Source organism: Oryctolagus cuniculus, chromosome 7 (genome assembly GCF_051225735.1).
Source record: "Oryctolagus cuniculus isolate XC-2025 breed Fujian yellow rabbit chromosome 7, ASM5122573v1, whole genome shotgun sequence".
NCBI lineage: Eukaryota > Metazoa > Chordata > Mammalia > Lagomorpha > Leporidae > Oryctolagus > Oryctolagus cuniculus.
This window is the reverse complement of record NC_142873.1, coordinates 39644110-39667873: the sequence shown is the minus strand read 5'-3', so window position 1 is coordinate 39667873 and position 23764 is coordinate 39644110. Positions and strand designations below refer to the sequence as shown.

General features: G+C 50.4%; 1 protein-coding gene and 1 long non-coding RNA gene across 12 annotated transcripts in view; one reads left to right on the top strand and one right to left on the bottom strand.

Moving 5' to 3' along the window:
* Nucleotides 1-14815, top strand: part of LOC138850518 (uncharacterized) — a 35127-nt gene extending 20312 nt beyond the window's left edge. For all 4 annotated transcript variants that reach the window (XR_016210513.1, XR_016210504.1, XR_016210509.1 and 1 more), the window contains 2 exons: nt 7347-7430; nt 14195-14815. This is a non-coding gene — a long non-coding RNA (uncharacterized LOC138850518). The remainder of the gene's footprint in view (nt 1-7346; nt 7431-14194) is intronic.
* The window catches only part of CFAP45 (cilia and flagella associated protein 45), a 37201-nt gene that overhangs the window by 8602 nt on the left and 4835 nt on the right, over nt 1-23764 (bottom strand). Inside the window, exons 1-10 of one of the 8 annotated variants that reach the window (XM_070077490.2) lie at nt 21674-21891; nt 21440-21565; nt 19194-19336; nt 16828-16972; nt 16297-16467; nt 14879-15057; nt 12196-12325; nt 7900-8046; nt 5454-5567; nt 4704-4897 (exon numbers count right to left, since the gene is read on the bottom strand). In XM_070077490.2, coding sequence (XP_069933591.2) covers nt 4704-4897; nt 5454-5567; nt 7900-8046; nt 12196-12325; nt 14879-15057; nt 16297-16467; nt 16828-16972; nt 19194-19258 — 1145 coding nt within the window. In that variant the 5' untranslated portion in view covers nt 19259-19336; nt 21440-21565; nt 21674-21891. Of the gene's footprint in view, nt 1-4703; nt 5043-5453; nt 5568-7899; nt 8047-9296; nt 9478-12195; nt 12326-14870; nt 15058-16296; nt 16468-16827; nt 16973-19193; nt 19337-21439; nt 21596-21673; nt 21892-23764 lie in introns of those variants that run through there. The other 7 variants (XM_089299735.1, XR_016210499.1, XM_008264244.5 and 4 more) reach the window with 7 other exon arrangements.

Below are 23764 nucleotides of genomic sequence, written 5' to 3'. Positions count from 1 at the left end.
TTGGTTGTCCTATTTTTTTTTTTTTTTTTGACAGGCAGAGTGGACAGTGAGAGAGACAGAGAGAGAAAGGTCTTCCTTTGCCGTTGGTTCACCCTCCAATGGCCGCCGCTGCAGCCGGCGCACCGCGCTGATCCGATGGCAGGAACCAGGATCCAGGTGCTTTTCCTGGTCTCCCATGGGGTGCAGGGCCCAAGCACCTGGGCCATCCTCCACTGCACTCCCTGGCCATAGCAGAGAGCTGGCCTGGAAGAGGGGCAACCGGGACAGAATCCGGCGCCCCGACCGGGACTAGAACCCAGTGTGCCGGCGCCGCGAGGTGGAGGATTAGCCTAGTGAGCCACGGCGCCGGCCGGTTGTCCTATTTTTTTTAAAGATTCATTTATTTATTTGAAAGTCAAAGTTATACACAGAGAGAAGAAAGGCAGAGAGAGAGAGAGAGAGAGAGAGAGAGGTCTTCCATTCGATGGTTCACTCCCCAATTGGCCGCAACAGCCGGAGCTGCGCTGATCCGAAGCCAGAGCCAGGAGCTTCTTTCAGGTCTCCCACATAGGTGCAGGGGCCCAAGGACTTGGGCCATCTTCTACTGCTTTTCCAGGCCATAGCAGAGAGCTGGATTGGAAGTGGAGCAGCCGGGACTAGAACCGGCACCTATATGGGATGCTGGCGCTTCAGGCCAGGCCGTTAACCCTCTACAGCACAGCGCCGGCCCATGGTTGTCCTATTAATCCACCTGTCCAAACTCCTCTTGGAAGCTTCTTCCACAAGAACACTGCACAGACCCAGACATCAGGGAGAAAAGCACTAACGGCAACCAGATAGGCTCAGAAAAAAAAATTCAGGTGGAATGTATTCACATCTCAGAGGAGATGCGGCCATAGGCCATCTTAAGCGAATACCTGATTTCTCCCTCAGTGTAATCAAAAGCAAAAACAAAACATTAACTCGTCCTGGGCGGGTCTGTCTCAACTGCTATGCTCCCCTAGGGTCACTTGCCCCCCAACAAAGATACAGAAAGCATCGCCACACCTGCTCATTTCTATTTAGCCATCCTCCGTGATCCACTATTCTTATGTTGTTTTCCCACTCCCAGCAATTCCTTCCACCAGGTAAATACTTCCTAAAATCTGCCCCTCCCACAGAGACCTCCCAGTTTGGGAGAAGAGAACTGCTGGCCTCTCCACCCCTCTGTTCTCAGACACTGAGAACCCACTGCCCACTATCCACCCGTGGCAACAGGAAGGCCCCCTCTTTGCTTTGCCATAGTTTTCCTTTTTATAGAAATTTCCTCCTGAGAAGAGAGGCAAGTGTGGCAAGGTTTGGGGGAAGGGTGTTCCCAGGGTCATCAGAGAGCTCCAGGGACAGGAATGGGGAAGAGTCTGGTTACTCCCCCAGGTGAGGAAACTGGCAGGTTTTAGAATCCCCTGGAAACTTCCTAAAAATACTGCTGCCTGGGCCTCACCCTAGACCATTTAAACCACAATCTGTGGAGGCAGAGCCTGGGCACCAGAAGTTTTCAAAAGCTCGCAGGTATTTCTAAGAACCACTGGGTAGGGTAGGTTGGCTAGCTCTGCATAGTCAACATGCTAGGAGTTCAGGGCCTCCCTCTGTCCGGAAGCATTAAGCCCATTTATAGGCCTTGCAGGAGGCCATGCTTCGGAAGTCGGAACAGCTGGATCACCGGCTGTAGCAGAGATGCCCCCAGAGTGCAGACACGTGCAATGTTGGCCACATGGGCCTGGAGGTACTAGGTCTAGATGGTAACCCGCAGCAGAGGGTGAAGTTGAACTTCTCCAAAGGGTTGCTATAGCTTTAATAACGGGCTAGTGTGTATGCTTCAGGTAAACCAAGCAAAGCAGAAACAAATGGGTCAGCTGCAAAAGTAAGACCTTAATTTCATCTCATTAATATTTATTAGTGCCTACTCAAGGCACACAGATGTGCAAGGGCATGGAGGCCAGGGAGAAGAGGGGAGACATCTGGAAGGCAGTCTGGAGCCCAAGGGCAGAATCTCCGGGGGCATCTAGGAAGCTGCTTTCCTCACTAGGTGTCCAGTGACCACGGCACACCCCTGGGGGCAGAGGAAGCTACAGAACCAAAGGGCATCACAGGGGCTGGCGCTGTGGTGTAGCAGGTAAAGCTGTCACTTGCAGTGCTGGCATCCCATGTGGGCGCCGGTTTGAGTCCCGGCTGCTCCACTTCCAATCCAGCTCTCTGCCCTGGCCTGGGAAAGCAGTAGAGGATGGCCCAAGTCCTTGAGCTCCTGCAGCTGTGTGGGGGACCCGGAAGAAGCTCCCGGTTCCTGGCTTTGGATGGACCCAGCTCTGGCCGTTGCAGCCATCTGGAGAGTGAACTATCGGATGGAAGACCTCTCTCTCTCTTTTCCTCTGTCTCTGCCTCTCTGTAACTCTGCCTTTCACATAAATAAATATATTTTTTAAAAAGGGGGTGGGGTGGGGCATCACAGCCAGAGGGGCAGGCTGGCGCCCACAGCCCGGGGGTCTGGCTATGGCAAGGATGGGGGCTCCTGCTGCTCTGCTCTGCCTCTGCTAGGGCTCAGAGTAGCCTGGTCTGGCATGCAACTAACTGAGGCAGTACCAAGAAGGGCCTGGAGCCTGAACACCCAGAAAGCTGAGCTCCACCGTCGCTCCACCATCCAGTCCCTACTTCCTTGGGTATCATTTGGTATCCCCATCAATTCAAATTTCCTTCGTCTTTTGAAACATTCTGATCTGGTTGTTCCCAGTTAGGCCATAAGAACACCCCCAGGATCTCCCCCGGGGGTCAGGCCTGGTGGTCCCAGATCTAACTGGAAGAAAGCAGAGCAGGGAGGGAAACCACTGGCAGCTGTGCATGCTGACTGCGCTGGGGAAGGGACAAAGCAGTGAGAGCGTGAATGCTCAGCTTCCACTTACAAAAGGGAGAACAAAACAAAAGGATGAAGTACTGTGCAGCAGCAAAGGTGGAGACACACAGGTGAGGTCCCTCCACACTCGGATCTCTCACAGCCTGCCTGTGGAATGGGCGAGGGCAGGGCTTTGCTCATTTCTCAAGTCCTCCATGGCATCCAGCAGAGCCTAGGGTTCCTGTGCTTAGCACCCATCTGAGAATGGATGGCAAAGCCCTGTTCTAAGGTTCCCCTCCAGTGACTCAGCGTGCAGCGTCTGGAGTTCTCTCTGTATTCCCTACGCCTCTTCTGCTGCAGCTTTGCCCCTGACTTGCAGAGGGACATGCAGGAAAGGGTCAGAAGGAACCAGATTCAGACAGTAGGCCCTCTATATCCGTGATTCCACATCCATGAACTCAACCGGCCGCAGATCAAAACAGGAAAAAGTTGCATCTGTATTGATTATGTACAGACTGTTATTTTTTCTTGCCACAGTAAAAGAACCATTTACAATACTAAGTACAATGTCAATGGCAGTTGTCATTGGCTTATGGATTGTAAGTAATCTTAGAGATAATTTAAACTATACAGGACTTACCTTGATTTGAGCATTCTATAATGTATACACGTCTCTAGACAACCCATGGTGCCCCATGTACAATTTTAATGTATTGGGTAAAAATTTAGTATTATATAATTTAAAAAAGCAAGTGCTCATTGGGGCCTATGCTGTGGCACAGTAGGTTAATGCCCTGGCCTGAAGTGCCAGCATCCCATATGGGCGCCAGTTCAAGTCCCAGCTGCTCCACTTCCAATCCAGCTCTCTGCTATGGCCTGGAAAAGCAGTAGAAGATGGCCCAAGTCCTTAGGCCCCTGCATCCATGTGGGAGACCCGGGAGAAACTCCTGGCTCCTGGCTTCAGATCAGCACAGCTCCAGCCGTTGTGGCCAGTTGGGAAGTAAACCAGCAGATGTAAGACCTCTCTCTCTCTCTCTCTCTGTCTCTGCCTTTCCTCTCTCTGTGTAAGTCTGACTTTCAAATAAATAAATCTTTTTCAAAAGATTTATTTATTTTTTACTTGAAAGTCAGAGTTATCCAGAGAGAGGCAGAGAGAGAGAGAGAGAGGTCTTCCATCTGATGTTCACTCCCCAACTGGCCACAATGGCTGGAACTGCGCCGATTGAAGCCAGGAGCCAGGAGTTTCTTCTGGGTCTCCCACGTGGATGCAGGGCCCAAGCACATGGGCCATCCTCCACTGCTATCCCAAGCCATAGCAGAGAGCTGGATTGGAAGTGGAGCAGCCGGGTCTTTAACTGGCACCCATATGGGACGCCGGTGCCTCAGGCCAGGGCATTAACCCGCTGTGCCACAGCACCGGCCCCATAAATCTTAAAAAAAAAAAATCAAATGTTCAGGAATATGTACATAGGTCAGATGACAATACTATGTCATTTCATAGAAAGCACTAGAACATCTGCCAAGTTTGGCATCTTAGGTCAGGGACCTGGGACCAATACCCCTCAGGTACCAAGGAATGAACACACCTTTACTTATACCTTCACTGCTCTAAGGTAAATAATCCCAATAATCTCCAATTCCTAGACACTTGCCAGGGATATTTTCCAATTCTCTTCTCATGAAATTCTTGGTTCAGGTAGCTTTGAAATATTTCAACCACCATGTAGTTAGAGCAACGCCAACCCAGCAAAGATGGACAGGTGTCCATTGGATAAGGTGCCAGAAAGCTTCCCTCTATCCTGTACAGACCATCCCTGCTACAACACAAGGAAAGGAACCCGGGGCTCTAGGCGCCTCCTACCGAAGAATCCTCTCGAACTCGTCTCGGTCCCGCTGCACCTGGACCGCCAGGGTGTGCTCCTTGAAAGCCACCTGCTCCAGTCGAGTTTTCCGCAGCGTGGCCTCTGTCTCTATCTTCTTCTGCGCATTTTCCTTTTCCTTTTTGCGCCACTCTCGGTCTGCAACCTCCTGGTTGCGCTTGGCCCGCAAGGCATCCTGGGAAAGGACAGAGTAGGGCACCCGGTAGGGCACAAAAGTCATCTCGGGTACAGACCGGGTGCCTTTAGGAAGACACCTGCTAACAGACCCTGACACAGTCTGCTTCGAGCAGCACCGTCAACGTCCCCGGCAGCAAGTTATTCTAGGAGAGAATAAATGCAGTTCTTGTCACAGAACTTCCAGGTCAGAAGATACCCCGAGGGGTCATCTTGTCCTTCCACCACGCTTATTCCAATTTTCTCCCTGTACCTGCAGGCAGTCCCGCAATTGCTTCTAATTTTAAAAACTCTAATGATGGAGATGCCACAGTTTCCTCTGGTGACACATTTCACTGGTGGCTTGAGGTCGTAGCAGTGGAAAACTTTCTCTCAACCTTAAGCACACAAGGCACTGCTCAGCGCTTGCTGCCATCGCTGGGAGCTCACTCCTGCCTTCTCAGACTACTGGAGTCTGGATAACCTGCACCCTCTCCTCTACATCGCCCCCTCCTGAGGCCATTCTGCAGGCTGTCCAGGGAATGGTGAAGGGAGTGGGTGCGGCAGAGGGGAGGCACCTGTTCCGCCTGGTAATCCTGGGCCTTCTCCTGCATGGCCCTCAGACGGGTGATCTCCTTCTCTTTCTCCCTCCGGATTCTCTCCTGCTCGGCCTCAAACTCTGCTTCTCGTGCCTGCAGGAAAAGAAGGACCCTGTGAAATGGTTTCTGGTGTCCCAGCCTTGCGCAAGGATCTCCCCTAACCCCTTCCAGATTCCTTTTAACATGGGGCAAGGTGAACCTGGCACTGCGTGAACACAGAACAATTCGCGTGTGTAAAATGCTTCATTGATGGTAAGATGCGTTCCCATGGATTAGCCTGGAGAACCACCACAACAGCTCACGAGACACATATTATAATGAGGAAACGGATGCCCATGGAGCTCCAGGGCCTTGCCAGTGAAAACACCAACAGGATTTGAATGCAGGGATCCTGAGCCCGGCTTTCCTACTGCTGTTGCTTCGTCACAGTTCTTCCAGTTTCAAAGCCCCTGGGCCAAGGGACAACTGTGGCTCCCTGCCTCCCTTGTAAAGGGCAACAGGTGGAGGTTGTCTCATTAGTCCCGGGGCAAACAGCTACCCATGCTTTGGGCAGTTCCACCGTGGTTAGCAGATTCCTAGAGAGCAGACCATCGAAACTGGCTCCCTCTACCCCATCTCTGAAAGAACAGGCATATCCCTCAAGGCTTCCCAAAGCCAGATTCCCAAGCTGCCATGTCTTGAGCCGTCATTAAGATGAGTGGCACAGGCTGGGTGGAAATGTGATTGCCCCATAAGGAATCCTCCTGAGCTCTCGTCCTTCCTGCCCAGGCCTCTATAAAGCCGGGTAAGCTGCCCACTTATGAGGTGCTCGTGGCTATGCAGCAAGCTGCTCTTCCCGTTCCACCTTGCCCTGGACGGCAAGGCTGGGAACTCTGGATCCTGCCAAAACCATTCTTTGCCTTTAGCTCTGAAGGGGGCAGTCCCACATGCCAGAAAAGATACCACCCTGAGGTTGGGGTGGACTGTGGCCATGCCCAGGTGCGTGAGCCCTCTCCCGGCTTCACCCTGCCTTTGTTCTTTCCGTGGATGAATGCATTACCCTCCCTCAGTCCCCATCCAGAAATCTGTGGCAATTCCTCATCATTCCACCTTCTCAGCTCTGCTCAAGGCACCCCCAACAACTGCTCTCAGCCCTCCCATCAACTCACATCTCACCATGGCTACCACCGACTCCCTGCTGGCATCCAGCAAACCTGCTCACCAACTCCTGCCCATAATTAGCTCATTATCACCACCTTCGCCCACGCAGAGAAAAGAGTTGATGAGTTTCATACAAAGTGCACAGCATCACTCCGGGTCCTTTCAGCCTGATCCGGGACACACTGAAGCACTCAGTATATTTTGAATCAATCAATAATCACGTCACAAGGTTGTTATAAATATTAGAAGGATAACACATGCAAAAGACTTAGCACAGAGCTGATACAAAGTCTATCTGCCCAATATATGGTAGTTCCATAATTGCTACTAGGTATGAACCAACCATGTCCCTAATCGTACGTTCTCACTCTATTGCCTATATAAGCCCAGCATCCAATAAGAAAACTGCAGCCAATAAAGAAGCTTTGTTGCACTTCATTTTCTGTGGTTTGTATTTGGAATAAAGACTTGCCAAATACACCTTTTCAAATCACACACACACACACACACACACACCCTGCCCTTCATTCACCACCATCACAGAGGAACATAGAGAAGTATGATGTGGTTTCTGTCATCACAGAACTTTAGAACTATCAGGGGAAACAAGATCAACACAGGAAAAATTTAATAACTTCCCTGACACTGTGAGTACTTTCTCCTCTTATATAAATCCGTGTTCAAGTTATCTCAACCACGCTTAAAAGCCTTCTTTTACCTTCTGTTCCCTAGAGACGCCAATCATCTCATCACTCAATTTAGCCCCAGAATGAGCCCAGACCTTCATGAGCTACAGCCGTCTGTAACCGCTTGCAGGTATTGCTTTCTGCTCCACCGTGCATTTGTTCCTACTTGCTGTACAGTGGGGGCCGGGAGAAGACTCTATTTTCTGAGTCTAGTGCCCAATATAGGAGTTTTCACAAGGAATGTGTGGGGCAGGTGACTCATGACTGCTGGGGGAATAATTATCGAGATCATGAGGAATCTACAAAAACTTCAGTTTTGCCAATAGTTTAATTTTCTTCCCGGCCTGCACCTGACCCTCTCCCAGCCTCTTTCTAATTAAAGGTGTTAATGAGAGTAACAACACACTACTTTGGATGTCCTTCCTGGGCTTTTACCAGACAGTAGTCTAGCCAAGACAAAGAAAGAAAGAAGTCAGGCCCTTGAACTAAGGGACATGGGTTCTAGAATGAAGAGGTGGCCGCCTTCCCCTGGAGTCCCCTCAGGTCCCAGATCTGCTCTCCTGTGACAGACATTCTGTTCCTGAAACCAAGCCCCTTACCATCTTCTTCTTGGTAAACTCCATCACCATCTGGTCCGCCAGCCTCTCCTGAGCCAGCAGCTCTGCTTTCTGCTTCTGATTTTCATCGTTGATGCGCTTAATCTCGGCTTGCATCTTCAGTTTTTGCTGGTGCCTCCGCTCCAGGTCCTGCCGGCAAAAGGGAGAGAGAGAGTCTCAGGGCAGAAGGAGGCGAGACAAAAGGCTGCTGGCATGCAGGGATGGAGAGACGTGGAGGCGGGCAGGGAGGCCAAGGCGCTGCCTGCAATCTAGCAGTCATTACTGCCCTTTGTTAAAGCTGTTCTCTCGAGGGCCATCAATGACCTCTTCTACCAAATGGCCTCTTTACAGTCTTCATCCAGCTTGAGTTGGTGGCAGCCCCTGACACTGCGGATCTCTGCACATCCCCAGGAAGTGGCGGCTTTTAAAATTCTACTCGGTGTCTCCCATGTGCCATGCTAAGTCTCATCCCCGTGGCTCTGCTCATGCTGCCGTCTCCAATTTAAGTCAAATTTTCAATATCCACTCAATAGCAATTATTAAAATAAAAATAATAATTCCCTAAGCGAGTTCTTTCTATTTGCGGGGCACTTTACTATCTCTAACACTCTAATAGCTGCTGAGCCCCTGAAAGGAAGCCCTGGTTATCTCTCTTGCGCAGATGAAGAACCTGCAGCCCTGCACTGAAGTGACTTCCCCAAGGCCACACAGCTAATAAACTCCCGAGCCAGATTCTTGGAACCTGCTCCAAATCCAAGTTTCAGCCTTCTCCAGAAATCTCACTGAAGTGCCCCAACTTTGAGCTCTTTCTCTGTTTCTGAGTTCCCTCCACGCTTGTGGTGGCACCACACCGCCTCCTGAGGGCTGACCACACACTGCCTGTGGGTACCCACTCATATCTTAAGTGTTCCCCCCATCTCAGCTACAGGACAGGGTCCTCGTGACACACTTCCTCTCTTCCTTAACAGCGTGAAACCCGATGGGAGGGAAACAGCACACACTCAATAAGCTCTCGCTAAATGAGGCAGAGAAGTGGGATGGGGCCGAAGGAGTAGCAGGTGAAAAGAATGGAGAAAAAAATCTTAGACACGGAGAAACATGTGCCTGTGTGAGCCATGGAGGGCTCAGCACCTGTATTACCCTGAGTGACGGGAGCCCCTGCACTCAGCCTGGGCACATGCTCAGGTCACAGTACTGAGGGGCACGTGGAATCTTCTACAGCTCACCTGTAGCCTCTGATCAGCATCAGATTCCTTGCTTCGGACTTTTTGACCCATCAACCCCACCACTTCTCACACTGTTTCCAGTTCCCTCCATTTCTTCAAACTCTAAATCACCCTTCCTGGCCTCCCAGCTCCTCCTCAGCCTGGCTTCTGTCCTAGTCCACCCAGCCAAGCCACCTGTGCCTGTGAGCCCTCCTCCAGGGCCGGCTCTCTCCACCAGCTTGGGTCACTCCCCCGTACAGAGCTGCTTCCTCCAGGAAGCCTTCTGAACCACATCAGCACAGCAACTGCCCCTGCACATGAGTTACAGCCAGGAGCTGTCTCTCGCCCTCGCTGGACTTCTTGGCTCACCCTACCCCTCCCCTTCAGCCCCTCCGATTCTCACACTTCCTTTCCCCCTTCTCCCTCTCTTCCATTCCTTTCTAACTTCTTCCCACCAGTTTTAGGCCTGCCATTGGCCATCACTCAATCCCACTGACACACAAAGCTAAAGAAGCTGCTGATCTCTGATGTACAACAAATATATAACCATGCACTTGTTTACTGACTGTGGAGCTTGTTGTTTTTCTTGGTGCAGTGTGTTTCTGAGAAACCAAAGACATTTCTCATCTCTGAAGCCCTTCCAAAGCAACACCAGAGAAATCCCCTTCACTCTTCCACATCTTGTTGGCAAGGTGGGAGGAGCTTCCCAAGCACCCCATGAGGCGATGGAACAGGTTTTTTTTTTTTTTTTTTTTTTTTTTTGACAGGCAGAGTGGACAGTGAGAGAGAGAGAGACAGAGAGAAAGGTCTTCCTTTGCCGTTGGTTCACCCTCCAATGGCCGCCGCAGCCGGCACACCGCGCTGATCCGATGGCAGGAGCCAGGTACTTATCCAGGTCTCCCATGGGGTACAGGGCCCAAGCACTTGGGCCATCCTCCACTGCACTCCCTGGCCACAGCAGAGAGCTGGCCTGGAAGAGGGGCAACCGGGACAGAACCTGGCACCCCAACCGGGACTAGAACCCGGTGTGCCGGCGCCGCAAGGTGGAGCATTAGCCTAGTGAGCTGCGGCGCTGGCCTGGAGCAGGTTCAAAGCTGGGGAGGCACAGGTTTCTACCCTAAAATCACCCAGCGTTTCCTGGAGACTCGGGAAGTGCTTAGAAGGACACAACGGCACAACATCGACGTGGTGGGGTTGACTCATTTAATCCTGGAATTTCCCGGTGAGCCCACCATTTCCACTTCCCGCCTCTGAAATGGGTATTTTAGTCTTCATTTCTCACTCCTTCCCTGCATACTCTCCCTTTACTTCTCTTCCTGTCCCTTTCCCTCACTCTCTCACTACCAAGCCAGGAGCTGAAGTAATGGCTAAGTATCTTGTCTTCCAGACCGCCTTGTCCCTTTCTCAAATCATTCACAAGGCCACATTCCCCTTCATCTGCTCCTACTGTCCAGGTTGTATGCATCCACTCGTCAAGCTCATCTTCTTCTCAAGCAGGTGCTCCGGTCAGCCTGCAGAATTACAAGTCTGTCCACCTGTGGGACCCCTCAGGGATGCCCTGTCTCTGGCAGACAACAACTCAACCACCCACAAGTTAAATAGTACCAGGAGGACACAGACAAATCCAGAATGTGGCACATTCCTTAAGGCAAATGGCATGGATACTACAAAAGAGCAGTGTTATAGGGGCCAGCGCTGTGGCACAGTGGGTTAAGAAACCACCTGCAGTGCTGGTATCCCTTATGAGTGCTGGTTCAGGTCCTGGCTAATCCATTTCTGATCTCGCTCCCTGCGAATACACCTGGGAAAGCAGCAGAAGATGACCCAAGTACTTGGGGCCCTGCAACTCATGTGGGAGACTCAGGTGAAGCTCCTGTCTCCTGACTTTGGCCTGGTCCAGTGCTGACTGTTGTAGCCATCTGGGGAGTGAGCCAGTGGATAGAAGATCTCTCCTTCTGTGCCTCTCCTTCTCTCTATATAACTCTACCTTTCAAGTAAATAAATCTTTCAACAGCAGTGTTATAAAAATGAATGAATAAATGAGGGAATTCTTGTAAAGCAGAACAAACTACAGAGATTTAGCCAAATCCAATGTGTAAACCTGGACAGGAGCCTTGTTTGGAAAAGAGGAAACAGCTGAAAATACATTTTTGGTACAGTTGGGGAAATTGGAATACATATTAAGCATCAGATGATATTACAGAATCATTAGCGTAATAGTTTTTGATGGAAGATATAACAGTATCGTTGACATAGGAGAAAGTGTCCTTGTTCTTCGGGGATGCAGGCTGAAGGATTTAGTGGCAAAATGTCAAGGTATCATCAATTTTCACATAGTTTATCAATAATCACAACATTTCCATAAGCCTAGAAATAAGCAACTAAGGCAAATTGCTAATCATTAAATACAGGTGAAGAGTTTAGTTCAATTTATGTTGTGTGTGAGTGTGTGAAATTTTTCTAAATAAAAATATTTAAGTGAATAACCGTGAATAACACCTGCTATATCCTGCACTGAAGTAGGGGCTCCTCTACATTGCAATAGGCCAGGTAGAACATATAGAAGACTGTGTTTTGAAGACTGTGTTTTAAGTCTCCTTATTTTGAACAGGTATGTCATTTTTTTTCCAATAGATACACCTACTAATTTTATTTGAGCTCACAAGAAGAAAAAGTTTGACTTATAATTAACGACAATGGGATGCTATGTACTTTGAATGAGGTTAACAGCAGGGAGCCTAGAAATAAGGCACTGCTCTTTTTATCTACAAAGCATATTATATATTCCTAGGTAATTGAGGAAAGACTATAAAACACATCTGTGTTTCCTTGTATGGCCATACATTCACACTGATATGTCAGTCTTGAACATCAAGTTCCTGAGAGGCAGGGACAGTATCTATCCAAGGCACTGTTCACCTCATGCACCTGCATGACACCAAGGCCAAATAAATGTTTAACACAGCAATAAACAGCTGATGATGCTGATGCTGTGAAATGACCATGTGCCCGACACACCCTGAAACCCCACAATCTTGGAGGGCTTCCTTGCTGCTGCTGGTGAAACCTGGCATTGTCCGTCCAGCCCTGTTACCCTCAGATCCTCCTCTTGGAGCTGTTCCATGTACTCCAGCATCTGCTCCTTCTCCTGCTCCCGCTGCTCGGCTAGCAGCGACCGCTCCTCTTGGTTCTTTTCCATCTGCTCCACGATATGCCGTCTTCCTCTGGGAGGGAACAGTGACATGGCATCTTAGAAACCAACGGCTCACGTGCCTCTGGTCCAGCCTCCACCCAAACAACCCCAAGTCCAGGAAGGTCCCTTCCACATGGGTGTGCTGCATGGACCCAGCCTGAGTCCTCTCTTGGGGAGTCCTAGGAGATCTGAGCTCCTGGTTCTGGGGCTGAGCCTTCTCAAGATTCTCCTTCTTCATTTGTCTGCCCAGGTGTTCATCCCACGCCATAGTACACTTTCTCCCTTCCAGTATGTGCAGAGTTTCTGAAGTCCTACCAGCTCCCAAGTCTTCCCAGAGTAGAGCAGCTAGCATCCCATGCTGGCTCCACAGGGCTTCCTGGGGCTGAGTCTGAGGAGGTCTCTCCACTCAGTAAAGCCCTACCTCCACAGCAGAGAGCAGGGCACCTGGGTTCTACAATCAGTGTTCCCAGGGAGCTCCTATATGTAACCGGGATATCAATAAACTTGGAAGCATCTAGAGCCCATGGCGTATGAGTAAAGGCTGGAAGAATGGAGAAGACAGAAATTAGGATAAGGATCAAGGGGAAGGAACACAAGATTCATATTCAGACGGAGCTCACGAATGACTTCATGACTCCTGGTGAAATAAACTGGAGTACTGAGTAAAAGAGTTCTATGGGAACAGGACTGAGCTCAATGTAAGGACCAGGTCAAATCATTAGAGCTGCCTAATGAGGCAGAGAGTCTTCCTTCATCAGAGCTGTTTATTTAGAAAACGGACACTCAGCCACTACATAAACTTTTACTGAGAGCCTACTATAGTCTACCAGGCACCTACAAGCTGTACAGAGATGAATGGTTCCAGAGAACAGAATACAGTTGTGGAGACAAAACTGCTACTCAGAAAGGAACTACAGAACAAGGACTATCTATAGAGGTAGCTCGTGTACTCTGTGGTTGATGTTCTGATTCTAGGACATACTTGAGCTGCTCTGGGACTTGTCCTTCTCTGCAAAAGGCAGAGAGAGAGCTGAATTTATTCATTCTACCTTGAATTAAGCACCCCCTACAAGCCACACACTCTGCCCAGCCCAGGAGCTACAGCAATGAGGAAGCCAGGGACCTGTCCTCAGTGAGCTCAGGGTCTAGAGAGGGTCAGGAGTGACAGGGCACAAGGGAGGCACCACCAAGTCTGCCTGTGAACTGAGGCAGGCTTCTCAGGGAAGGTGACAGCGAAGCCACATGCTAAGGGAAGAGAAGACACTTCCCAGGGGGAAGGAAGGTGAAAGGGTATTCAATGAAGAGGGGAAAACAAAAGTCATGAACTGTGACAAGGTCTGGTGCATTGAGGAAATGCAGAAAAGCAGAGAGTGGATGGCAGGAAATGGTGAGAAACGAGGGCAAACCAGGGCCAGATTATAAAGCACCTGTGATGATCTTAGAAATAGGCTTCAGGGCCAGCATGTGGCATAGTGGATAAAGCCACTGCCTGCAGTGCCAGCATCCCATATGGGCGCTGGTTCGAGTCCCAGATGCTCCACTTCTGATCCAGCTCTCTGCCACAGCCTGGGAAAGCAGTGGAAGATGGTCCAAGTGCTTGGGCCCCTGCACCCACATGAGAGACCAGGAAGAAGCTCCTGGCTCCTGGCTTCGGATCGGTGCAGCTCCAGCTGTTAACAGCCAACTGGGGCGTGAACCAGTGGATGGAAGATCCCTTTCTCTCTCTCTCTGCCTCTGCCTCTCTGTAACTTTGTCTTTCAAATAAAATAAATAAATCTTTATTAAAAATAAAGAAAAAGAAGCTTTAAAAAGTTCTGGGATTCTGGGTGCTGCTTCACAAAGGCCTTGAGATAATAACACATGATGATGACTACTTCTCATCTCCACATTCTTTTGCTAGGCTACATGGACCTCAAGATACATGGAAGAGAGAACTTCCACTCTGCTTATGGCCTTGTCTGAATATTGATGGAGTTTGTGGATTCAAAAGGCTTCCATTGCCTAGGCAGTTCATGTCAAGAGCCTCGGGTAACCACTGACGTCATACATAAGCGTGTTAATCATTAAATTAACAACAGGCGTCACTGTGCACTAACTTCCCATGCAGGACCTCTGTCCTCAGAGTTGTATTATAACTATGTCTAAGGGCTCCCAAAAGATGTATCATTCTTGGGTGCTTTGTTAATTAAGTTTCAAAAAAAAAAAGTGAAATTAACTTCAAGATGCAATGGCTTTGAACAAGTCTTGTCTCCACTATTGAGGAATAGTTTTGTTTTGTTTTACCATGCAAATTGTTGAACTCTTTACTTAGTATAGAGTTGGTCTTCTGTGTATAAAGTTAATCGAAAATGGATCTTAATGGAGAATGGGACTGGAAATGGCAGAGGGAGGAGGTGGAGGGGTGGGAGAGTTGGTGGGAGGGCGGATATGGTGGGAAGAATAACTATATTCCTAAAGCTGTACTTATGAAATGCATGAAGTCTGAATTCCTTAAATAAAAGGTTTCTTTGGAAGAGAGAGAGAGAGAGAGAGAAAGACCCATGTTAACAACTTAGGGAAGGAGATGCCCAAACCACCTCTTTACCGGATTCGCTCCTCTCTCCTCTTCCGGTCCAGTTCCTCCTGCCTTTGAATAGATTTCTGCCGCTCCACTTCCATCATCTGATCCAATCGCTTCTCTTCTGCATCCAATTCTTTTTGTATCTGCTGCTTCTCCAAGATCTGGGCATCCCGGATGGCGTGGCACTTGGCATTGAGGATGATCTGGGGAGTGGAGATGAAATTGTGGCACTATGCCTGGGGGCAAAAATAGGGAGGGATGCACTGTGGGCGTGTGGAAGTCCATGGAGGACGTTGGGAGGAGAGAGGGGAGCAGAATATGACTGAGTGGCTTCTCACAAGTCCAGAGCAGCAAGAGCATCTGGCACTCACCCTTCCCCTCCAACATGTACCCTTCAGCTCAAACATCTGCCAGGCTCCTACTGGGTGCCAGGGTCTGTGCAAGGAAAGGCCCTACATGGCATCTTCCTAAGTATTGCATCATAGTATTTGGGAATATGATGAAAGTTATGGGCCCTCTCCTCCATAAAACCCACTTAAATATACGCACATGGAATTTGGGAAGATTTACCTGAGACACAGAAATTAGAGATAAGGGGGTTAGGAGGTCTGCATTGTTCTATTGATCAAGAAGTGAATCATATGCAAATGAGTTGCACAAAAGAATTCAAATGAGCCTTTATGCTCTTGGCTAGAGAAAGCACTCTGGGGGCTGGGCACTGTGGCATAGAAGGTAAAGCCGTCCCCTGCAGTGCCGGCATCCCATATGGGCACAGGTTCGAGTCCTGGCTGCTCCACTTCCAATCCAGCTCTCTGCTATGGCCTGGGAAAGCAATGGATGATGGCTCAAGTCTTCAGGCCCCTGCATCCACATGGAAAGACCGGGAGGAAGCTCCTGGCTCCTGGCTTCAGATCAGTGCAGCTCCAGCCATTGAGGCCAATTAGGGAGTGAACCAGTGGATGGAAGACCTCTCTCTGTGTAACTCTGACTTTCAAATAAGTAAATAAATCTTAAAAAAAAAAGAAAAAGAAAAGAAAGAAAGAAAGCACTTTGGGCACTTCAGAAAGAATCAATTGCCTCCATCACCTTATGTGGCCAGAACTGATATAGCAGGATAAAAATAAGATAACATCCTCACATTCATTTACCAATCCACACTTCACAAAGGCTCTCTCGTGCCTTATGTTATACTCCTGCCAATATTGCTGCTAAGTAGTTGTACCACCTACCCTTATTTTATAAATGAAGGAGGGGAGGCTCAGGGCGGGCAAGGGGCCTGCTCAAAGCACGCAGCAAGCAAGCGGCAAAGCTCCTCCTCCCTCTGAGCACAGCCACCACCACGGCAGGTGCAGCCCCCCCCACCTCATCTCCACCCAGCCCTCACCTGAGGAGGGGGGGTAGCAGGGAGTCCCCGAGGGGGAGGGACAGACCTGGACACCCACCTTGTTCATGTGCTTGAGCTCCTCCTCCTGCTCCATCCGCAGCTTGTTGGCTCTCTGCAGCAGGTTCTGGGCCCGCTCCTTGGCCACCTCCTCCAGGTCACTGAGCTTCTTGTTGTTCCTGCACACCATCTCCTTCTGCTTCATGATCTTCTTGCGCGTGGTCACTGCATCCTAAGGGAGGCGAGTCTGGGTCAGGAGGGATATAGTCCCCGTGCTCTGTCACCTGAGGGCTAGCCTGGACACCACAGCTATCCCCAGTATGTTTTGGCCTCAGCCCATCACGCCGTCAGAACCAAGACATTTCACAGCCTGGCTTCGTTCCCGATCCTCCTCTTGGCCCCAGGATCTCCTGTTTCTCCAGTATTTCTCGCTGGTCTTGGCGCTGCAATGTGAAGCAGGCATCCACATCTGGCTTCGGAGTCCTCCTAACTAGAGTTGAGTCCCCACCGTCCTGAGAAGCTCGTCTCTCGCCCAGCACGGCTCTCTTCTGCCGCCCGTCTGCAGAGGTCGAAGCTTAGGGAGGGGACCTACCAAAACGGCTTCCTTCTCCTTCCTGAAGGCCTGCTCCCTGGCCTCGAGCTCTTCCCTGGTCAGGACGTGAGATGCCCATTTGATTCGCTCCAGCTCCTCTGGGCTGATGATTAGCGACTGCCCTGAGGGATCCTCTGTGGGAACACTGACACAGGAGTGAGCAGACTTAGGGAGGCGAGAGGGAGACTGAAAGCCCCGGGCTCCATGCTCTGCCCTCTTCCCCTGCCCTCTTCCCCTGCCCCAACCCTCGGGCCCAGACTCAACCAACAGAAGGGGACAATGCAACTGGGAAATTCATGGGGAGTAAGGGTTCCAGAGAAGGATCAGGTAGTATTGTAGATATTAAAAAGACATTTTAGGGGCTAGCATTGTGGCATAGCCAGTAAAGCCGCCACCTGCAATGCCAGCATCCCATATGGACACCGGTTCAAGTCCCAGCTGCTCCACTTCTGATCCAGCTCCTTGCTAATGTACTTGGGAAAGCAGCAGAAGATGGGCCGGTGCTTGTGCCCCTGCACCCACATAGGCGCCTAGAGGAGACTCCTGGCTCCTAGCTTCAAATTGGCCCAGCACTGGCCATCACAGCCACTTGGGAAGTGAACCAGCCAATGGAGGATCTCTCTCTCTCTCTCTCTCTCTCTCTCTCTCTGTCTTTGCCTCTCTCTTTCTCCCTATAAACTCTGCCTTTCAAATAAATAAATAAATCTTTAAAAAAAAAAGACATTTTAAGTCATTCTATACAAGGTCCAGTTTAGTGTTACTTTCTCCAAGCAACTGTCCGAGACCTTCCCCTGTGTTCACATCTGCCCACACCCGCTGCCCAAGCCCCAGGTCACCTCCTCCCGAGTCCCCACCACACTGTTCTGACTGCCCACACTGTAGTCAATAGCAGGGTCTGTTTCCTTTACCAGATCTTTCAGGAGGCAGACTCTGTCCTAACGACATTGGGAGCCTAGTTGCTGCACGGCGCTTGGCATCGAGTACTCAACTGTTTTGAGTTCTGAACTTTAAAATTAGATTATTCCCAATGACATAAAAAGGGCAAGGGCAAGGGAGTGCCATACAAGGTTGAAATGGATGCTAGCGAGAAACCTAAACATGCCTGTTCACCCAGCCTAGAGAGAAGCTTTGAACCCTAAATATTAATTAAAATATCTGATCAACAACAGCAGGAGCTGTGCCTATAGACCTTTTCAGCTGCCCAACGCACGCAACAAACCAATAGCTAATTATGATGATTACAAACAAGTGACATACATTAAAAGATGGGGGAGGGGTAGTGGGGGGTTGGAATAAAGCTGCTTCTGGGTGAGGCCATTTAACAGGCACAAGGCTGTAAACGCAGTCTGAGACAGGAAGCAGAACCTCACCTAATAAAACCAGTGGGGGTGGGGCGGGGATCCATGGGGCAGATGCAATGAGTGACTGGATTTGGGGCTTAGCCAAGATTTGTACTTCACAAAGCAATGTGGCCCAAAACAGCCGAGGGTCTGCAGTGACCAGGAAGGACGGATCTGAATCTAGGGCTGCTTTCAATACCTCTGCAAAGTAACCAGCCACTTGGCCGCCAGTGAGTTTGTTTACAATCAAGACCACTCCAAGAAGGAACCCTTTCTCGGGTCCTAGGCAGAACTGACCACGTCTGGCCATTTGATGCTGGGGCTGGCTGGTCCATGTCCACCTCAGGACCTACTGTGAAGCTCAGCTCATGAGCCATGCCCCAGTTCCTGACACAGGCAGTGTTTTCTGAGAATTCAAGTTTTTAGTGGGTGGATTCAGATGATGGAAGAAAAGTAACAGAGGAGAAGCAGTAATGCAAGAGCTAAACCGCTAAGCACAGTGTAGGCCCATGGAACATTGCTGAGTTCCACCGGAGCAAAGAGGGCAGCTCCAGCCAGGAAGCAAGGGTGAGCTAATCCCAAAGGAACCCAAGGAGCCCCAGTGAATTTCCTCAGATGGCCTCAGAGTCTGGGAAGAAGCCAGAGGGCTAATTAGGCATCTGGTCAGTTTCCCTTTGCTTCAGATTCTGAATGCAGCCTAAAGGAAGTGACTCATCGGGAACACTTCCCTTTACCAAGTTTGCTGGGGGGGTTGGGGGGATCAGAGAGGACCCACTGAGTTCTTCCCCCACACCAGTTCCTTAGATTCCACAGCCAGCCGGAAGAAAGGAGGGAGGAGGAAGCTGGGGATGGAGGGCAATGGTGATAACAGATGCTACCGAGGAGAAAGAAAGGGCAGGAAACAAAAGGAGACTGTGAAAAGGGCAGTGAGGATGGACTGGACTGATAGGAGACCAGGCAGGCTTCCCCTCCCACTGCAGAGATCCTCAGCAGTGCAGGCTGAGCGGGGGACCCCAGGGCACTCACATGAGCTCTCGGACCATGTCCCGGGTGATGAGCTGAATGGTCTCTGGCTTGTGGTCCAAGCCCATGGCAGTGAGAGTTTTCCGGAGGGTGTGCTTATCTCGGAGCAGCACGATGGGGCTGTCATTCTCTGCCTGGGTCAGAGGCTACGAGGTCAGAAAGGAGGGCTTAAGTAGCTGGTCATCCCACTTCCTGCTGGCCAGTCTCTACTTCATCTGTCACCTTCCCTTCTCCCGGGGCCTCCACCCCCCCCCACTGGCAGGGCATGCTGGCTGGGGGCCAGACTACAGGACCACTAAGAGCCGGGGACTGAGAAGGCAGCACAGTGCCCTTTATGTGAGCAGGGCTGGCTCTACTCTGGATGGGCTCTTCCAAGAGCAAGGCCTCTTGTTCTTGTGCAGCTACTCTTTATGGGATGGAGGGGAGGAAAGGGGAGGCAGTGCTTGTCTGTATCTATCCTCACTTAAGTCACCAGGAGTACAAAGGAAAGTTTGAGTATCTAGGTTCTCCTCTCTCCATGAAATAATGAATACTCTGAGACTCTCGGACCACACTGAGTTTGGAGCAATATAATTTGTAATAGACTCACACAATCTACAATATTAGTAATTTTTAATTTTTAATGATTAACTTACTTGAACCTCCCAAAACTGCCATAATGAGAGAGTTAGAAACAGATAAATAGCCCAACAGAGTCCTGTCCTTCAAATCTAACGTTATGGGGCCAGTGTTATGGCACAGCAGGATCCCATATGAGCACAGGTTCAAGTCCCCGCTGCTCCACTTCCCATCCAGATCCCTGCTAATGCTCCTGGGAAAGCGACGGAGGATTTTTGGGTGCTTGGGTCCCTGCCACCAACATGGGGGAACCAGAAAAAGCTCCTGGCTCCTGGCACTGCCCTGGCTATCACGGCCATTTGGGAAATAAACCAGCCGATGGAAGCTCGCTCTCTCTCTCTAACTCTGTCTTTCAAATACATAAATAAATCTTTTAAAAATATGTATCTAATGTGATGAGGCTCTCAGTGAATTAGAATTCAGCAAGAAGAATACAAAATAGCTGTACGATTTTCTTCACAATTTTCTGACCAAGAAGGAGTTAAGATGAAAAGAAAATGAAGTCACTTATCTCAGGGAGTTTCTAAACACAGGAGAAAATTTCGTTTGTCCTTAATGCAGTAACTGGGAACCCGCCTGGAAGCAGGGGGATGGCCTTACCTGTCCTGAGAACTTCGCGTGCACAGTCCCCGGAGTGCTGCTGCCACCTGGTGCCCATCCCTGCTTCCAAGTGGGCACAACTCAGCCATGCCACAGGCCACTCCTGCCCCCTACTGCTGGCTAGGAGACACCCGGGACTCTCTCCCCCACCAGCAAGGCCAAGGGCAGTGAGCTTCTGATCGCCCTTTGTTGCTGGCCAGAGTGACTCCCCTTGGAGCCCCTGCATGTTGCCACATCTCTCTTTGCTTTGACTGGAAAACTACATGTGGATCCAAAACAAATGTCAGTGAAAATGTGTTCCTTCAGTTCTTTCCCTTAGCAACAGAAACACTGCTGCAGACGGGGTGGGGGGGTGGGGGCTTCTCAATGGGAAAGGTGCCCATCCTTAACCCCAGAATGTCCTCTTCCATTCACAGTGAGGAGGATAAGGACCAGGGACAGACATCAGCTCCCATCGCCCCCATCCGCCCTGCTGGCAGAGGTACACAGGCAATCATTCTCCTCTCTCTCCCTATCTCTTAGTCTCTCGTCCCCTTTCCCGCCATATCTCATTCTCTTTTTCTCCTTCCTTCTCACCTACAGAACTTCATGTCTATCAAAATTCCTCAAAGCAATTCTCTAGCCTGCCTTTTCTGACTAAAGAAGTTGTCAACCTCTTCATATGGATGACACCTGTGTGCTAAGCCCCTGTAACTAACATGTTTTGGGGTTGCACTCTGATGCTCTGTGTCTGCAGGCTCAGCCCATTGGCCCCCAAACACTTTTAGCACTGAGTTCTCTGCAGCGGAGCCTCCCTTTTCACACTACAATAGAAGTTAAACGTGTCGTGATCATGCGAGGATTTCAGGGGTGGCAGGCGTTCTCCCGGACCTCCCTAGAGGTCACAGCTCTACCACTTGGGTCTCAGAACGCCCCTCTGTCTTGGGGCTGAGGACGACCTGTAAGCAGAGACTTGCCCGGTGTTCTGAGCAACACCAGTCTGGGCCACTGCCTCCAGGTGGCAGCTACCTGTTGAGGCTTTGGACGGTTACCTTGATACATCCGAAGAGGCTCTCGTCCACCTCAGAGTTCACAGCTTTGGTCCGATAGCGAGCCCTATTCCTGGACCGCTCCGAAGTGTCAGAAGAGGCGCTCAAGAGGCCAGCTGTGCTTAACGGCTGCAGGAAGAGGCAGAAAGTTGAGGTCATTGGTTCCGAGTGGCACTGCAGATCCGGGACAGTAAATACATCTCCAGTCCATGCTGGGGGGAGGGCAGAGGCACCTACGTAAACCCTGAAACGCAGGAGGAAAAGAACAGCAGGTGGCTGACATCGCCACAGACGCAGGCACGAAGCACACCAGCATTTCTGTGGTCCCTGAAGGCGCCGAAGGGCGCGTGGGTCACATGGCACAGAAGGAAGCAGGCTCGGCAGGAGGAGAGGAGCAACAGTTTCATCTCATTGTCCTACCGCTTCTGGTTTCCCACAGGGACAACCTCTTGGGAGGCAACTTGGGCTTGCCCCGCCCCCACCCTGGAGCCTGTGCTCCATGCCCCCTCCACAAATGACACTGCTGTGGGACCTCCTTCCTGTCTCCACGGCCTCAAAGTTAGGGCAGGGACTGCAGGGTGCAGGGATAGCAAAGCTTTTTTGTTCTGTCAAGGGCCAGTTGGATATTTATAACACCATCCGCGGGCCATACAAAATGATCAACTTAAAAATGAGCCTGCTGTAGATTTATTGAATTTCGAGTCCTGCCTGCAGTTGCCTTGCCACAGCCAGACTAAATGATTCTGCTGGCCTTATAAGGATGTTCGCCATCCCTGGGTGGAAAAGCACCTCGCCCATTGCTCAGTATGTGGCTGATGCCCAATGAACCTTAGGCAATGGATGAAAGATGGATGATAACCAATTACAGTCCAGCAGCTGTCATAAAATCCACTATTTGGCTCCTTCTCTCCCAGGACCCTTTGGTGTGCAGCATTGTTTAACCGCTCTCTCTCCAGTATCTTCCTTGAGTTTGTCCACTTCCACATCTAATGAGTTGTGGGAGACAGTGCTCAGCTCCAACTACGTAGGCTGAAAACACCAAGTATTTGCTTTCCCAGCTTGGACAAGGGCCCTTGGCTTAGCCAATGAGATCCCCCAGCCTGACAATGACTAGGGATGTCGTGATGCAGAAGCAGAGCAAGGAAGGTCACTCTGACAGAGGCAGCAGTGGCAGCCATGCCCGAGGTGGGGACGGGAGGACAATGACAAGGACAGCAGCAGGGGCACCCCATCTCCAAAGCTGGCCATGTTTGGGGTGAAACAGGGCATCAAGGGCCCTTGCTAGACAAGTTGGTGTTTTTTTAAAGATTTATTTTATTTATTTGAAAGAGTTACAGAGTGTGGTAAAGACAGAGAGCGAGAGGTCTTCCATCCACTGGCTCACTCCCCAGATGGCTACAATGGCTGGAGCTGTGCCTATCCAAAGCCAGGAGCCAGGAGCTTCTTCTAGGTCTCGCACATGGGTACAGGGGCCCAAGGACTTGGGCCATCTTCTACTGCTATCCCAGGCCACAGCAGAGAGCTAGATCGGAAGAGGAGCAGCCGGGACTAGAACTGGTGCCCATATGGGATGCCAGCGCTTCAGGCAGGGGCTTTAACCCACTGTGCCACAGCACCGGCCCCAAATTGGTGGTTTTGATTCTGGCTGCAGGGTACCTTTGGTTCTACTTTCCAAGCCTAGTGTCCCAGTCTGCGGATGAAATCTGTAAGGTCTCCAAAACACGCGCAGTGCATTCCCTTCTGCTTAGAGCTCCGGCTCTGTTGGTTATAACCAAGAAGCCTGATTAACATGATTTCCAATCCCAAACCTCAGTCCAGCTTCAGCTCAGCCCCAAGAGATTTTTAAAAAGTCTACGTAGGGTGACTTCAGACTTACTCTAAAGCTGATTAAAACTTCACTTTGAAGGAGCCCAGACCCTGCCCTCCACAGCTCTCCAAGCAGGGCTACCTTAGGAGAATGGGCTAGATTCATTGGGTCTTCCCAAGCCTAGTAATCAGCAGCTATAAAGACAGAGAAATGCACCATGCACTCCAGGTCCTAAATAGTGGACAGTGTTTTGAAAGCTTTCTCTGGAGCCAGGGTTGTGGCATAGTGGGTTTAGCGGCATCTCATATGGGCACTGGTTCAAGTCCTAGCTGCTCTGCTTCCAATCCAACTCCCTGCTACTGTGCCTAGGAAAGCAGCAGTAGATGACCCAAGTCCTTTGGCCCCTCACCCATGTGAGAAATCTGGATGAAGCTCCTGGCTCCTGGCTCCTGGCTCCTGGCTTTGGCCTGGCCCAGCCCTGGGCCTGGGCAGCTGTCTCTCTTAACTCTGCCTTTCAAATA